The sequence below is a fragment of the Ischnura elegans genome, chromosome 2, assembly GCF_921293095.1.
Source record: "Ischnura elegans chromosome 2, ioIscEleg1.1, whole genome shotgun sequence".
Classification (NCBI taxonomy): Eukaryota; Metazoa; Arthropoda; class Insecta; order Odonata; family Coenagrionidae; genus Ischnura; species Ischnura elegans.
In genome coordinates this window covers 31,739,434-31,756,308 of record NC_060247.1, presented here as the reverse complement: position 1 = coordinate 31,756,308, position 16,875 = coordinate 31,739,434, and the positions used below count along the sequence as shown (strand labels likewise).

At 37.0% G+C, this 16,875-nt stretch overlaps 1 protein-coding gene across 1 annotated transcript in view; it reads left to right on the top strand.

Annotated features, from left to right (window-relative positions):
* The window catches only part of LOC124174196 (U2 snRNP-associated SURP motif-containing protein), a 59,265-nt gene that overhangs the window by 2,860 nt on the left and 39,530 nt on the right, over positions 1–16,875 (top strand). Inside the window, exons 4-8 of the mRNA XM_046553294.1 lie at positions 298–523; positions 5,227–5,306; positions 5,740–5,796; positions 10,112–10,185; positions 12,829–12,994. Of these exons, the coding sequence (XP_046409250.1) occupies positions 298–523; positions 5,227–5,306; positions 5,740–5,796; positions 10,112–10,185; positions 12,829–12,994 (603 nt within the window). The remainder of the gene's footprint in view (positions 1–297; positions 524–5,226; positions 5,307–5,739; positions 5,797–10,111; positions 10,186–12,828; positions 12,995–16,875) is intronic.

Sequence of the window (16,875 nt, the reverse complement as noted above, 5' to 3'; positions counted from 1 at the left end):
GGGTCGTGATTCAAATCCTGGTGGTGGGGGGATGTTTCAGAGGCTTCCTGCTCGAGTGCTTTGTGAAGGGCACTCAAGTATAGCACTCTGTCCCGGAGAATGGGATGTTAACCTGTGAACTTATGAGTACTTTTCATTTAGAGCAGGATAATGCCAATGTCATGATTCTCTCCACCCTTCCTTTCCTTCCCTCGTGGCACAAATGACCTAAGCTGTTGGTTGTCTCCTCCGAATACCATACCAAGATTTAAAAAAAATATTTTTCAGCTACTTTTGAAAGTATTTGTCTATTTTCAGATGAAGATACAAAAGAGAAGGGGAAATTGTACAAGCCTACATCTAGATTGGCTGAGTTGGCCGACAAGCTGAGTACTCCAGAGAGAGCGATGGAGTATGCCAAGGTTATGACTGACAGGAGTGGGAGCAGCAGTGGGAAGGGAGATAAGCCAGATAGGCCTGGGAAAAAGAAGGAGAAGGAGCGGAAGAAGAGTAATTTGGAGCTTTTCAAAGAGGAGCTTAAATTGTGAGTTTTAACTTTATTCCTAATGTAGGCCACAAATGACCATCATTTTACTGTTGTGCATTGAAAATTAAATATTTAAGTAAAATGTGCCTGAACAGGAAAAATCAGTTTTTCAGATATGTGAATTCATTCTACTATTGATTTGATACATTTACATCATTGTATTAGCTTTAGCAGGGTTCCCACTCAACCGTGAAAACCTTAAAACCGTGAATTAGCCGTGAATTTCGTCTACCGTGAAAAAACTTGGAAAAACCCGTGAATTTCGCCATGAACCTTAAAAATATCTCAATCTTGATAATAATACTATGATTGACCAATCAATTTCGATATGTTAATCATGTTTCATGGTCAGGTACGCGCAGACTCTTAGTCTACGGGTTTCTCTGCACACGAATGTTCGAAGTGTAGTAATTGGTCCGTAATATATGACGACACATTGACCGATATTTTCCATTTTAATGACGGAAGTCTGCTATTTTGTCTAAGCTTTTCAATTTCAGTGATAGCTTGGGATGGACTTGTATTCGAAAAAGGACGAATGAAATGACTTGCATTTCTAATGGACCCAGAATGAACCATTTACGAAAATTATCTGATTTGTAACTCGAAGTTCGGTTCCCACATTTAATTCCAAATTAGAGCACATGCTATATGCTTCGAAATATGAGTTTGCCATTGGAATTTAACTTAAGGAAACATTTCTACGGCAAATAGGCTTTCAATTTATGGCAATAGCTCTCAATTGGCTACGCTCACCTCGTTTAAATCTATGTGAATAATGAAGTAAAAGTGAAAATAACATGTTTCAGCAGGTATTTATTTTGTCTTTAAGTATTTAAAACCAAGTGCATTATACAGTGGAACCCCGATCTATCGTTCCCGCATTCATGGTTAGCCGTTCCTGGTCCCAAATAAAGTTCCGTAAAGGCAATGTAATTTTTTTCCGCATCCATCGTTCTACGAAGTATCGTTTTCCCTCATTGATCGTTTGAAGATCGAGGTCCCGTCGAATAATTTTCCCGCATCCATCGTTTGACGAAAATGAGAGGAAGTGTTTACAACGTGTTGTTTGTGGCTTATAACGACTGACACCCCCAGGAGATTGAATTACAATAGGGAGAAGCTAAGTGCCGTGGGATAGTTACATTAGCGCATTTCCCAAGATCCGCTATCCTCCTCCACTCAGAACTCACCTCCCCCCTCTGAAGCTTTCCTCTTCTTCGAAATAAAAAAAAGGTCTCAGCTCGTGCAGGGATCGTATTACGAAGACCTTAGCTTCGAAAAAAATATCAAGTTACACGAGAACAAAAGAAGCATGTTTCACGCCCCCCCCCCCCCCCTCCCCCCCCTTTTCTCACCCACTGATCTTTTTCGGCCTAACTGCTTCAAAGTTCCCAGTTTCTGGAGGTCAACTGCTGCATGAATCACTTATTAGCCCAAAAGGTGTCTAACAATGAATTTCGGCAATTGGCATTATACTTTTATTAGATTGAAATATTTGTAAAATTCATGTAATTCAAAAACGAATGAGACCAAACACGAGGTATTTCTAACGTTATTTAAGCATTTAAAACAAGAAAATAGTTGGAAAAATACAATGATGATTTCTGGCAAAACTCGATATCCTCGTAGCTGAACTTCTCGGCAGTTAATGTGGCATTTTTCCGAAAACAGGATATATGATTATCATCAGGTATCAATTTACGAGTTACACTATAAGTCTCAGTTGTAAGAGTTACTGAGGAAGGGATATCTTCTCAAGATATTTTGTTTCTCCCTACTAACAATCCGAATTCATCTACTCATCTGGCGCTACCATAATTAGAAAAAAATGTGTAAGTTGCCTTCTCTTTAGAACAAAAAATTTCATGGCGCAGTCGTATGTTAATGCTTCACCCTCTGCAGTATGTTCTGCGTAACACGTACGCGATAGCATCAGTTCCGAACTTCACCTCGCACGAGTGGTTCTGTGCTTTCCAATGTGGGTTCACTTCAAACTAGCGAGTGTTTTCAATGAGGGTTTAATAAAGTAAGGTTTCATTTTTTTAGTGTTATTTTCATCCGTCTTCGGACCATCGCCCTTCTGAAAAAAAGTGAGTACTTTAAAAGATGGACTTAAAATAATTGAATATGAAGGAAAGCATCCGGGAGAGAAGCGCGTGAATATTGGAGAATGCCTCGGGCTGTCCGCTAGCACATGACGGTAGGGGGTAGAGCGAGCTACCAGTGAAAACAAGAAGTGGGATAAAGCCGAGGCTCAGGCGGTTGTGCCGCTGACGATTAACGCAACGTTGTTCACGCTTTACACTTCGCCGAAATTACATGAAAAATATATTTATCAGACAGGAACATTACAAATAATTGACTTTTTTTGGCCTCTATGATCCATCTCACAACCGATCACTGCGCCGGCGAAAGCGGTTGTTTTATGCATAACATTCATGTTGCTCTCGTGAATACGTTTTCTGGAAATGGCGTTTCATGGATTGTTACATCAGAGAGAAATCCATAATAGCAGGGTAAATGCCGAGTGGTGAGCAAACATTTTTAGTGAGGTGGCGTGTTCCTTCAGGATATTTGAAAGAGATATTATTCGAATCAACAATATGGCCTAAGTGTCTCGATAAAGTACTAGTATTCCTGTAATTGGCAAAAATCTTCTTTGAATCCTTTTACAAATATCATAGTTTTCCGCCAAAATCCTGCATTTCCTGGGACATAGGCAACCTATCCAAACATTCCCGCATCGATCGTTTTCCCGCATTCATCGTTTTTTTTCCGCCCATCCCCCGGAAAAACGATAGATCGAGGTTCCTCTGTAATTATATGAAATTGATTTATTACATTCTATAAACATTTTTAATAAATATTTTCCGCGATCTCAGAAAGATTGGGTAAGGGAAATTTGGTTACTGTGCGGAAATAACAATCTCTCGGCGAGGAATTAAAAAAGGACTTCCGGTGTTGAGACAGAAGAAGGTCCTAAGGGCATTCGCATATTAAAGGAGGCCATGGTATTTGGCGTCCGGGCAAGAGCGCGGTTGGGTTGGGCCTTTAGTTGGCCCTGAATTTTCCAAACGTTGACGTCATAACAGTTATCACTTTTCATTGCTGTATTTACATTCACGGTGTATGTCGCATACGTTAATTTTTAGTTAATATACTGCCGGTAATTGTCCTATTGTTGACTTATAAACGGACCATGAATTTGACATTGAGACCGTGAAAACCTGAAAAAACCGTGAAAACTTGGGAAAAAACCTTGAAAACCTGGAAAAAACCGTGAATTTCATGATGTAGGTAGAGTGGGAACCCTGTTTAGTGTAGAACAGTATTTGTTACCCAATGTCAACGACCTGTAACTTCTAAATCTTGTGTGTTTGTTAATTATGTCAATTCAATACTTCCATTGTTTTATTACCATTTTCAGAAGCGTAGATAATTAGCCCTCTAGTTTGATTGGATATTCTTATCTTGCATAATGTTATGTAAAAATAAATTTTGCCTAGAAGGAAATTTGAGTCTCCTGAGTCCAGTGGTGGAATCACAGCATATTATACAGATTATAGTGGAAGCTCGTTTTAATGATTGTAGCATGAAAGTACCTGCCACGGCACTTCTTGACCACTCTAGGCTAGGTCAAGTTGACAAGGCCAGCATTACTTTGTGGAGCGGAGACTCATTTTGTGAGGGTGCCTGTGGTTGATTGGGGGTGATGTGGAGAGCCACTCGCTGGACTGATTGGTGCCACGCCAGGCTGATTGATTATTCACCAGAGCTGGGCAGTGATGTGACAATAAACTAATGTGTTTTCTGGCAGTATTGTTAATCAACTACCAGCTAGAATGCAAGATGTGCCATGTCTGCATTATGAATAGTGCGAGCTTCGTCTTAGAATCATAAACTTGTGAAATTCCAGGTCTTTGATCACTAATGTGTGCAGTATAAATCCATGGTGCTACTGGGGTGTCATCTTAAAAAAATACATTAAGATGTACAGTTGATTCAATCGCCCAATATATATTGCCCTCCCTAGTACCTATATTTTTCATGAAATCCCAGTGTTATGTAGTTATTTTTCTTTAATCTGAATGCACAGAGCAGAAGGTGGTAAGGTAGCAAGCTAATTAAGAGATGGGAGGGCGACTGTGTAGGTGAAGGGCAGAGTTTTACCAAGTTTGCTTGAGTTAGATGCTCCTTCACATTCAGGCATGGTAAGCTTTCAATATTGCAAGTGATTTTTCTGTAGATTATGAACACTCATTAAACTGAACTACCTCTGTACATGGATTTAAATTTTCCCGTAATAATGATAGGTAATTCCATGACTGATTAAGATACATATATAGCTGGTCATGTTTGTGATTATTTTGTTTTCCTAACAATATTTATTGTGTAAATTGCAAAATTTTTACTAACATATTTCTATGTGCAGTCCATGAACGTAGAGAAATATCACATCAGTCTGAATTTTGCTAGTTCTGAGCTGGAAAGTATAAATCATTCTTAAAATTCATATGTCTGCGGTTCAATTCCTTGTCCCTGTTAATTATTTTGGAATTTAGGCTGTGCTATTCTTTTAAATTTTCTAAAATAATAGAATATGATATAAAATGCGTTAACCCAGTACATGTTATTTAGCTTTTATGCTGATGTTGTAAAAAATTTCTTTTCTGATATAATTGCTTCTTCTTTGACAGAATCCAGGAAGAGCGAGAAGAGAGGCATCGTTATAAGGGTGCCGTGAGGACACATTATGAGGATGCACCACCTCAAAAAGGTGGACACGTAATTTTTGTTGTTGTGCTTATCACCCTAAAGTTGCCTTGTAACATCCTATCTAATATCTTTTGGAATTTCCATGTCCTTATGACCCTCAAAATTCGTACAAAGTCTAACTGTATGATGTAGTGAACCTTGAATTTTAGAAAACTGTGGTTTGTTCCTGCAGTTTCTTTAAAAGTCAGATGTTGGGTATACAATGCTTTTTTAATCATGAATTTTTTTATTTTAGAAATTATAAATTGGGTGGCATTTGTATACATCTAAATTACAAATATTAGGATGAAACTTTTGAGTATTTACTTTGATAGTTTTTAATACACTTGTGATTTGATATAAATTTATAAATTGGACAGTGGTCTTTGCTAGTAGTACTAAACATCTGGGTTTTAAATTGATAAAATTTTAACAAATGGTGATTTAACAATCAGACTCAAGAGGAGACAATTGGACTTCAAAGAGGAGAGAGGAAGGAAAGCTAGATCCAGGTGAGACAGCATTTTTAAGTTTATCTTAGCGGATAGGATGTAAATTTTATGATATGATTGAAGTGTATGATTTGGTACTTACAGATTTATATTTATTGACGTAACTATGCATATAAATTTAATTAGCTATACCACAAAAGTTGAAATTATTGGCATATGTTTACCTTATAGTGTGGCATTTCCTGTGGATGTATGAAGATATTTTTTTGGGGAATTAGTGGTTGCTTGCAAGCTTGCTGTAGTGTGGGTAGGATGTCTAGTGTTTCAAATGCAGAACTCCTCCAATCTTGTGGGAGTACAGTCTTTAGAGTTCTCTTCTCTGCCTATACCTATAAGAATATTGTTTAATAACAAGTAAATCGAAGTTGAACTATCAAATATGTGACATAATTGGGCCCAGAATATTGAGTGCCTTTTTTATTTTCTATACATCAATTGTGTTCTTAGAGTGACTTTTTCATTACTATGCCATGCATATTATTTGTTGTATCTTTCACTTATGGAGAATGCAATTGGCTTAATTCATTTATTGTGATCATCATATCTTAACTTTTTAATGCTCTTGATTTTATTATTATTTTCTTTCTCCATGCATAATTTGTTTGTATGTGTGTGCGTATGTGGTAGAATTAAGGAAGTGAATTAAAATCACTTAAAAACTCATTATTCCCAAACACCCATGATGATTTTATAACTGCCATAATTTTATGCAATATTATACAAACCCAGTGTAAGTTGCACTAAAGTTTTTATGTGCACAATGGGAGAATTTTAATATTCCCTTGTGTAATTGAGATGTGCAAATAGTATCCGTGAATACTCGAATACCTTGAATATTATAAAGTATTCGATATTCAAGATCTCAAATAATTATGCTTAAAATATGATCTCGAATGCCTTGAATAGTTTGAATTTCGTGCCATACACTGTCGCAAGCATACGTCCTTCGTAGTTGACTAGAAATAGCATAGAGGACTCTAGTTGTTTAGTGTATGCTGCACCGTTTTAGGCAAGTTGACGAACTACATCAAATTCGCGGATAAGGCCTGTTTCATATGGATGCGATCTGTCCGCACTTAGCGCGTGGGGGGCGGAGAGCGGTCGCCATTGTTCACATAGGTGCGGACGATCAGACGTGGACATTGTTCATATAGGCACAATGTCAGCTTTGTGTAGCTTGCCAAGGAAGAAGAATGTCACTCATCCATGTGCAATTTAAGCTATTGCTGTATACCAGGTTAGAAAAAACGAAATAAAAATGCCCATCAAAGGAGGTTTTGGGTGCACCCTATTGTCGCACGAAGAGCATTAAAACCCGCTTTAGTGACCATATTTACTGAACTACGCGCTGATGAATATAATTTTTTCAATTATTCTCTCAGTGTCAATTAGACTATCCATAGCGAAAAGACTCCATGTTATCTCCAAGCTTACTCTAATTCTACTGACAATACTACTTGGTCCACATCAGCCGTCAGCTCAAACCTGTCTGTGACCCACACGTGTGTGGATGATATCCGTGGGGCGGAGGGGCCGCGCGTGGATGCCCACGCTCCTCTGCATGCAGACGGTCTGCACTCATGTGCAGGCTCCCATTAATGTCAGTGGAACCTTATCCAGGCATGTAGTGTGGACCGTTTGCATCCATGTGAAACGGGCTTAGAGTGGTGAATAGATAGATATCGTTCAATGTGGGGGACCGAAAATAATTGGGGGAATACTCTGAAAACCCCCAATTTCCCCCTCGAAACCCCTCAAAAAAATTGAAAGTGACGGAAAAAAAATCAACTTTTGGGGTACCTTACGCCATGCATTCAGCTATTGCTCCCAAACTATTCCATTCATCGGGAAGATAAACATGGATTTGAATACTTTAAGGATGCGGGCTTCCCCTGACGTCAGTTTTGTTTCTCTATGCCGAACAACGTCTCCGCAGTTACACATCAAAGTTGAAAAAAGGATCAAAATTTTTGTTAAAAGAATAGTAAAAACTGGTGGATCTTGTTGTTGACTTCAACGACCATACTGCGGGCCCCTGGCGGAACGCATACCATCAATACACCAACATTTAAAAAATTATGCTCACCACTTTTGAACCTACAAGACGGAACTCACTTTTGAAAATGATGAGGCGACTTCTGGAACAGAAGCAAGAAATAACATTAGCTGCCTCTAACCTGAGTTTTAGTGTAGACATAACTCCACCGCAGTGGTATACTAACAAGCTATTGATTAATGTTCTGGATGTTTTTCAAGGAGCAAAATTTCTTGCAAGTGGAAGTGCAGTCACATTTTCATAAGTTTTCCCTCTTGTAAATAGCATTATTAATTTCCTAAAAACTAAGAAGTTTTCTCATAGCCATCTACAAGGTTTCCTCAATGATTTGTTGTTTTTTATTATATGCCAGTATGAATTTCTGGAAAAGGTCAATTATTCACATTTGCCACAATTCTTGATCCACTATTCAAAATCTGTGTATTTCAAGATTCAAATTAAGTTGAGATGATAAAAAATTAATTGGCTTTAGGGACGACAAATCTGTCTAAGCAATTTCACCTAACAAAAACAGATACCTTCCAAAAAGTGCAACCAAAAATAGCTGATGTAGAGCAACAACAATCCATGTGGGGAATTTTTTCAGAATAAAAAAGCTGGTTTTTAAAATGTAATTGATATATTTCTTTTTATTTATACAATCATCAAGTGAAATAGAAGAATAACATTTACTACGCTTAGTGCAATTCTAGTATTTGAGGTACTCAAAATTTGAGATATTCGAATATTCGAGCCATGATTTAATATTCAAGTTCGAGAAATCTGCTATTCGACCCATCTCTAGTAATAGACATCTTGTTTTGAAAGGATATCATTTTACAATGCACTCATTGTGTCCACTCCCATTGCTTTGTGTAAAGGGGGATGTGAATGGCCTTTGTGCCTACCTGCATTGAACTACAGTCAAATGCAAAATATCTGAAAACATGATTATATCTATGAATAAAATCATGTGTGATCATGGCAAAAAAAGATGTGTTTATAACCATATGTAAGATACACCCTTCTCTTGTGGCAAATTTTCTGGGAAAAATATTTACCGTGAATAGAAAATTATGGTACATATATGTGTTGAGCTTTTTTAAATGGGAAGGGATGTGAGCTGGTGAACCTGAATTTGTGTTAGTCCCATTTGCTTATGCATTTGCCTTCAATTTTATCATGTGTGTATATGTTTCTTCACAGAGAGTTATGAGATTTAATTTTGTGTTTACCTGTGTAAGCTCTGAGAAAAATACAACTTGGAGGGATTCTGCAAAGCCTTATATATAAATTAACACTGGTAGCTCTTAACTAGCAAAATGACATGGGTGGTTAGGAAAAACTAGAGATGAATGGATATTTATAATAGTCGTAAATGGTGACTGCCAGCTGGATGGAGGATTCTGTTCTATGGGGTGGGGTGACTTCAGTGAGACCATTGAAATCAGGTTGGGAAATTGGTGACGACATATCTTGAAGTGAGGGTGAGATATGGACAGTTTAAGACAAAAAAGATTTTTTTGATGAGCTAAATTAATTAACCCTTTTGCTGCTTCAATAGATTTTTCATCGGTTCCATTATTTTGCCTATTATCCAGAAAAAAATGAATTGAATCATTCATTTGATGTCGCTGAATGTCGCCGCACAAATGGACGTAGTTCCGCTAGAATTTTGAGCAGATGACAGCACCTACGACCGAAGGGAGGGTTTTTCAAAAACGTAGATATTTACCCGCATGTCGTGTTGAAAGGAAAAGTTTTTTGAAAGTCGTGGAATATCCCCGCATGTCGCAAGCAATAACCATAATGTTTTTTGCGGGTATTCCCGCTTGTAGCAGCGAAAGGGTTAATAAACTTAGCAGGAAATCCAAGTCACAGAATTTGAATTGGGCTCACCATGCAACAGTGACTCTCAGACGGGTTACTCTGGGTTATTGATAGTTTTTTATGGAGAATCCTATGAAGTTTTATTTTCCTTCCCCCAATTATTTGATCTCACTAAGTATTGACAAAGGGATCTCTTGAGTTTTGATTAATGTATAAAATTATTCTGTAGACGACCGGTCTTCGTGAAGGTCTTTCGTGTATTCTCCTTAGGTCAATTTTCCATTAAAAGTGTTTGTCAGTCATTAATATTCACTTTTGTACTCAATTAAGCTTTAAAATCTATTTATAAATTCTAGGAAAGACATTTCTAAAGCAAAGCTTTTAACAGTGACTTATTGTTATTTAATAACCTAGTTTCACTTTCCAGTTTTAAATCACACTCAATTTCAGATTCTAAGTATGGGTCTTATGATACTGGAGATCCATCTACCACCAATCTGTACCTTGGAAATCTCAACCCTAAGGTAATTATTTTCTTTGTAATCATGGGTATCCCTCTTCCTTATATGTACCACTAAAGAAAGGAAATACATATTTGGAGGCACAGTTTACCCCATTCCCCTCTTTACCTTCGCTTTATAACTTGTAATCGTTCATATTTTTACTTTGTAATGAGTATAAATTGATTTTTATAAAATAGCTGTTGTGGAATAATGTTTGACCAAAATAAAAAAAAATAAACTTCTACCTTATGACAAGCAAACTCTTTCTTGAAGAAGTGAAAAAATTACATCTGAATTAAATGTACACATTGGTTGTAAAATACAAGGGAAGCATTTTTTTCAACCTCCGATGGGTCAAGAAAAGAAGCGTAAGTGATTGATTGTATATTAACCCTTCCGTGACTGTGCAGGGTAACTCAGTTATCTCAAATTATGTTAATTTAGTATAATTTATTTTTATTTTGTCCATTTGATATTTGTTGCATTCGAGCTCAAACACTATGTCGTTATTTAGGCGACAAATGAAATTTTAAAAATGCAATAAATGTATTTACGAAAGAAAAATATTCAGTAAAGTGTAAGTTAAAAGATGACATGCATAACAGCATTCCCTAGTAGGTCAATGCGTTGCTATTTTGATTTTGAGAATAGAGGAATGAAAGAATATGGTGCATTTTACTGGGTGTTACAAAGCAGTAAGCAACTCGTACAAGGAAGAAAAGAAAACCTTTTTCTTGTTTAGTGCTGGGATAAAAGTTGAATGCAATAAATTTTATTATATTGTAACTTCAATATCGCCATTATTCTTCATGTTGGCACTTTAGTTCTTGTTTTTTTCGTAGCATGTTGGTCAATGTGCAGTTACAATAGTAAAATATGAAAGATTTTCTGCCATGTCGCACAAAATCAATGTAAAAACTTAAATGTAGCCTACACAGATTCAGAAAATATGTTTGCATGAATGCTATAAACTGCTGGGTGACATCAGAAACTACACCATCAGGCGTAGTCGTGCCTCGTTCAAGTTGCCCGGTATGCAACTGATGCTGCCTGCTGTTCCAAAATCCCTGTACAGGATTGAGCACCGTGATGTTTATATACATAATCATCCCATCGCGCCGCAGTGGTTGTAGGAAACCAGGACTTAATCGCAATTTGACTACGCTGGCGAGTGCCTGGCTATGACTCCTGCTATCTCTACTTCCACTTCCCTCGTTGCCTTTACTTCTACTATTTCCTTCCTCTCCAGATTGACCTTGACTAGTCAAGGAGTAAATATGTCCGAGTGTGACGAAATCTCTTGTTCCTTTGGCCTGTATTCTACCGCATGCGAGTCCACAGCAATAATTGTGCATTTGCGGTATGAAATACACAAATATAGATCGTAGATAACATTTCTCTTAATTTTCGATTGGTTAACCATTGAAGTACCTTCTAGAATTAATCAAGATGTTTTTTTTCCTGTCACTGACGTTGTCTGCATGCCAGAGCAGACGTCCTAATAAACTTGATTCTCTCCTTGTCAAAAAGTAAATAAAATAATTCCGTTGTACAAAGAGGATTTTAATGTAAATAATAAGGCTTGTGTAGCCTTGCATTAAAATGCAAATATCCTGGTGCTTTTGCGTCCAATTAATTTTTTTATAAAGATCGCGGAAAGTGTCAAAGAAGTGTAAAAGTCATGCACGAATAAGCCGCAACACGGATAAACCACAGCAGGATAATCGGGAGTGTGCTGTATTTTATGATGTTGTGTGATTGTTGCTTGGTTTCATGTGTGTCATTTTGGATCTGTTTAGTCTCTGTCCACAGTTAATTTTTGAAAAATTTCTTTTTTATGTGCATGAAGGTCAGGACATGTCAATACTGAAGCCATGTGGAAATTTTTTTTTGTTGTTGCTCCTCAGTGTACACTTGGTGGGAAAATCAATTTAGGCATCCTTGTTATTGAAACTGCCACTGACTGATAATTGGTAGCTTATGCTCGCAAATGATAGAACATGTGGTATGGAGGACATAAAGTTTCCCTGAGTGCAGTTCTCGCCTGCCTCTGGTGTATGCTGAGTGCTCGGAGGTTGAAAAAAAAGCCATCGTTTTCAGTTTTGAAATGAATTATAAAAAAATACAAGGAAAAGTATATCACTAAAGCTATTGTTATCGAAGATAGAATGGAAACAAGTAGGTTTTAGTGCATAACTGAGCAGCTTTTCAGTGTGTGGCAATAGCAAATCATAGTGGTAGTAGTTGCTGAAAACCTAAGCTCTATTGTCCTGACTTATAATAAGTGAATTTACTTTTTTCACTATCCCTTTAAGCCTTCCTCCTCATCACCATTTCAAATTTTTGTTACTTTGTAGTGAGTATTTATTTTGACAAGCTAAAGATGGGTTCACCGTTTTAAATTGGTGTTACAATGTAGCGGGTGCTATTTGTGACAAGCTAATGATTGGTGGTACTAAATAATCCCCTTAAATACTGGTAGAAACATTGTAATAATATTTTGATTTTCTTGAGGAGTTATTGGTGTGGTAGGTTTGCTGCTGTGTTTGAGGAATGATGTTTCTATGTACATACCTATTATGTAACCATTTATGATTTAACAGCTGATTGTGTGTCCTAACTTTATATTTTTTCAACTATATGTTTTGGTGATTTGTCTCATAGATTACGGAACAGCAGCTAATGGAAGTTTTTGGGAAGTATGGACCTCTCGCAAGTATCAAGATAATGTGGCCTCGCTCAGATGAAGAGAAAGCTAGAGGCCGGAATTGTGGTTTTGTTGCATTCATGAATCGCAAGGATGGGGAACGTGCTCTCAAGTGTCTTAATGGTAATTAAGTTTGGCATGTTTTTGGTAATATTTTTTATGGAATTGACTTATTGCTAAGTTAGCAAAGTAACAAGCTCCTTCAAAGTACATAATGATCTCAAGTGTATTTTATAGCTGTGTTGTGTTGAAACTAGTGCATGATGAATGAAGAATTTCCCAATTTATCAGATTGACACAATGCATGTAGTGGAGTTATTCAAGCCTCAAGTCACCGATGGCAGTGCTGAAGGCACTGACGTTATTTTCCAATGTGGCAAACACATCGAGGATAGTGTTGCGATGATATGTTGATGTAGTCGGATGAATTGTCGAGCAACTGTTAAAAATAATAATAATAATAATTTATTAATTTGCCAGACGACAAGTATTGTACATACATTGTATATGGCACGTCATGAATACAAAATCAAGTTATATACAAAATGGCAGTTTAAATACAAAGGCAGTTACAAAGATAAATATTCATCAACTGAGTAGAAACAATTGGATAATAAAAAGTTTTTACACTTAGTTTTGAAGGTCGACAAACTCATGGGAGCTTTTAGGTTCTTCGGAAGCTTGTTATAAAGCCTTAGAGTCATTGTTTTAAAGCCACAGATAGCTTTCTTAGTACGTACAAATGGGATATGCAAGTCTCCCTGCTGCCTAGTACCCTGGTTATGAATATCCGAGTTTAGCGCAAAGTCCTTAAAGTTTGACTTGGCATATAATAAAACAGAAAGTATGTAGACACAGGGAATGGGTAGCACGCGGAGACATTTAAACAAAGGGCGACATGGGGTTCTACATGGTTTGTTTGCAATCAAACGTATAGCTCTTTTTTGGATTTTAAAAATGGTCACTGCATGGGGTGAAGAGCCCCAGTGTAGAATGGTGTATAGTAAATGGGGGTAGAATTCCCCATAGTAAATAATTAGAAGAACATCAATGGATACAGTGGATCTAATTGATCTGATTAGGAAACACTTAGAACTAAGATGACCAGCTAGATTAGAGACAAGTTTTTCCCAGGAAAGATGCGCATCGATATTCATTCCCAGAAACATGGTGTCGTCAACCTGTGGAATACATGTTCCATTTAGGTCAACATTAAGCAAACTAGGGGTTTTGTTGAAATTAGAGAAGTAAATAAGTTGGGATTTTGTGACATTGAGATTAAGACAATTCAATTTACACCAAGTAAGAACCTGATCGGAGACAAAGGTGGCTGCTGTATGTAACCCTTTGACAGTTGAGGACGTTATAATAAAATTGGCATCATCAGCATATAATACTGGATGAATACCAGTTTCAGAGGATACAAAGTTGGTGAGGTCATTTATGTATAATAAAAATAGAATTGGGCCAAGAATAGATCCTTGAGGAACACCTTGGGTCAGAAATTTCGGAAGAGAATTGAACTTATGACCATTCGACATCACTGAGACAATTTGAGATCTATTGGAGAGGTATGATTCTACCCAGTGAAAGGGAATACCTCTTATGCCAAAAGAGGGTAACTTATTCAGCAAGATACGGTGGTTGACACTGTCGAAAGCCTTGGAGAAGTCATAAAATATGCCAAGTACTTCCGTTTTGCGGTCTAGTGCTGTTAAAATTTTGTCGACTACCTGGGCAATAGCATGACTGGTAGATCTGTACTTACGGAAGCCATATTGAAAAGGTGATAGGAAGTTGTTTGACTCTAAGGGCCGGTTTTATAATGTCTGGTTAAACTGGAGTTTAAGCTAAGCGTCGGTTAAGTCCCAGAATTCTGTTTTATAATCGATGGTTAAGCCAAATCTGAGCGTTAAAGTGGTAGTCAAGCTAAACCATGGATTTCCCTCGGGTAAAAAGTTAACGTGAAGTTTAAATTGTTGAAAATGGCGGATGTTTTGAAATGCTGAAGAACCCTACGATAATATACGGAAGAAATAATCGACCAAGCGCAGCATCCTCCGTTTTTATCCGTATCTACGATATCAGCAATCAATTTCCAATATTTTTAGCACCACAATAGCAATGTAATAAGTGAAATATTTCCATAAGACCGGTGATATATCCGGAACGGACCACTATTCTACGGTATTCGCTACGAAATCCTTACAAACATCTCAAGTTTGATAATAATCACCATCCAATAAATAATATTGTCTATTCTATGGACTGCAGTCGGAGATCGTGTGCTAAACCCCTGAAAATGTTGAAGTTATGCAATATTTGTGCCGGCGTAGGAGTTTGTTATGATTTGTGCCAGCCAAGTGAGTTGATGAAAAATACTAGAATTACATATCGGAGGGAAGGAAGGAGGTGTAACAGGAGTGTAGGTATAGAAATCTGTTATTACCTGGTTTTGCTGACTTCATCAACGATTTCAAAATGTGTCGGTGTTTACAAAGACAGTTTGAATTAGAAGAACAGCCAAGTTTCGTATTTGGCAATCGAAAGAGAGAAAAAGATCGTATCTACTGATTGCATTCTGATTTACTAGCATGTGATGTCACTATAGAATTCATAATTACTTCTGAGGATATATGTTATGAGGTGAAAGTATTTTCGTATTTCCTTTTCCAAAGGATGTTTGTCAAAGTACTACTATAAAAATTGTAGGTAAGTCCATTAACAATATTTGGTGTACGGCTTGGTATTTCTTGGAGATAAATATATAGGAATAAGTGAGGCAAGTGAAATATTGCGTGTAAAAGAAAGGATTTTGCACGTTTCGTACGTAATGTATACAAGATACTGTTTGAGTTTTCTTTGGAAGCGGAGAAAGGCAAATTGATGCAAATAATACTGCTCGTGTGGGTAAAAAAGTAAGAATGACTGATTTGCTCATAAGATGGTATGACATATTAATGAATTTGTTAGGCAAATGAGCCTTTAGAGTGTGGAGTTTACTAATTATTGTACTTTTTGTGACTAAAGTAATGACCTCTTATCCTTTTGATAGAAAAAGATTTGGAAAGGCACCTTCTGCAAGAAAAGTCTTCTCTTCTCTGAGCGTTCTAATGTGTAGCCTTCAACGGAAAAAATTGCGACTTTATTGCCTAAGTGCTGTTCGTAGCCAAACACAGGTTATGTACTATTAAAACCTCCTAGCAAATTATCTACCATCGAAAGTAGCTGCAGAGCTATAGAATCAGTGGTGCATCTGCCATCAAAAGTAGCTTCAGAGCCATAGAATCAGTGTTGCCCATCTAGATATCTCATGTTAAAATATAAGAGTGCCAATTTGGTTACCAATACTTATCTTATTTCAGGCTTGAATGTTTTAATATGGTGAAAATAAACAATTCGATACTTATCCTGAAAAAGTTTAATTTTATTCCATACATTTGAGCCTTAATTCAAGAGAATTTGGACCCTTGTACCTGAAGACTCATGGAAAATATGGAATATATGATATCAAAGCCAGATCAATCAAATAAATATTATTTTAAGGTTCTTAAGCATTGTCTGCTAAGGGAATATATTTATTGAGGTTCTCAAGCATTGTCTGCTAAGGGAATGTTTGAAACAATCAGAGTCAGTTGTATTTCTTACAATATTGAGCCAGCTGGGCTACTCTTGCTTGCTATTGGGGAAAGCTGTTGTCTGTGTACATATGTATTTGCTCATGAGGATGAATTTACAGGAAATGACTGCATTCACCACCATTCCATTCATTATTTTCTATGCTTATCAGTGACCACTGAAATTTTTTCATCGATAAGCTCTTTCAAAGTACCTTGTATGATATTGAGCAAGATATGGTGGAAGTTCTTCATATTAGTAAAATAAAACATTGCAGTATTTCCACTGATTTTTATTATAATAAAATCAGTGGAAGTATTGCAATGTCTAATTTTACTAATGACTCTGTCAAAGTCTTAAGTGGGATCCTTGGTATGGTTTCTTCC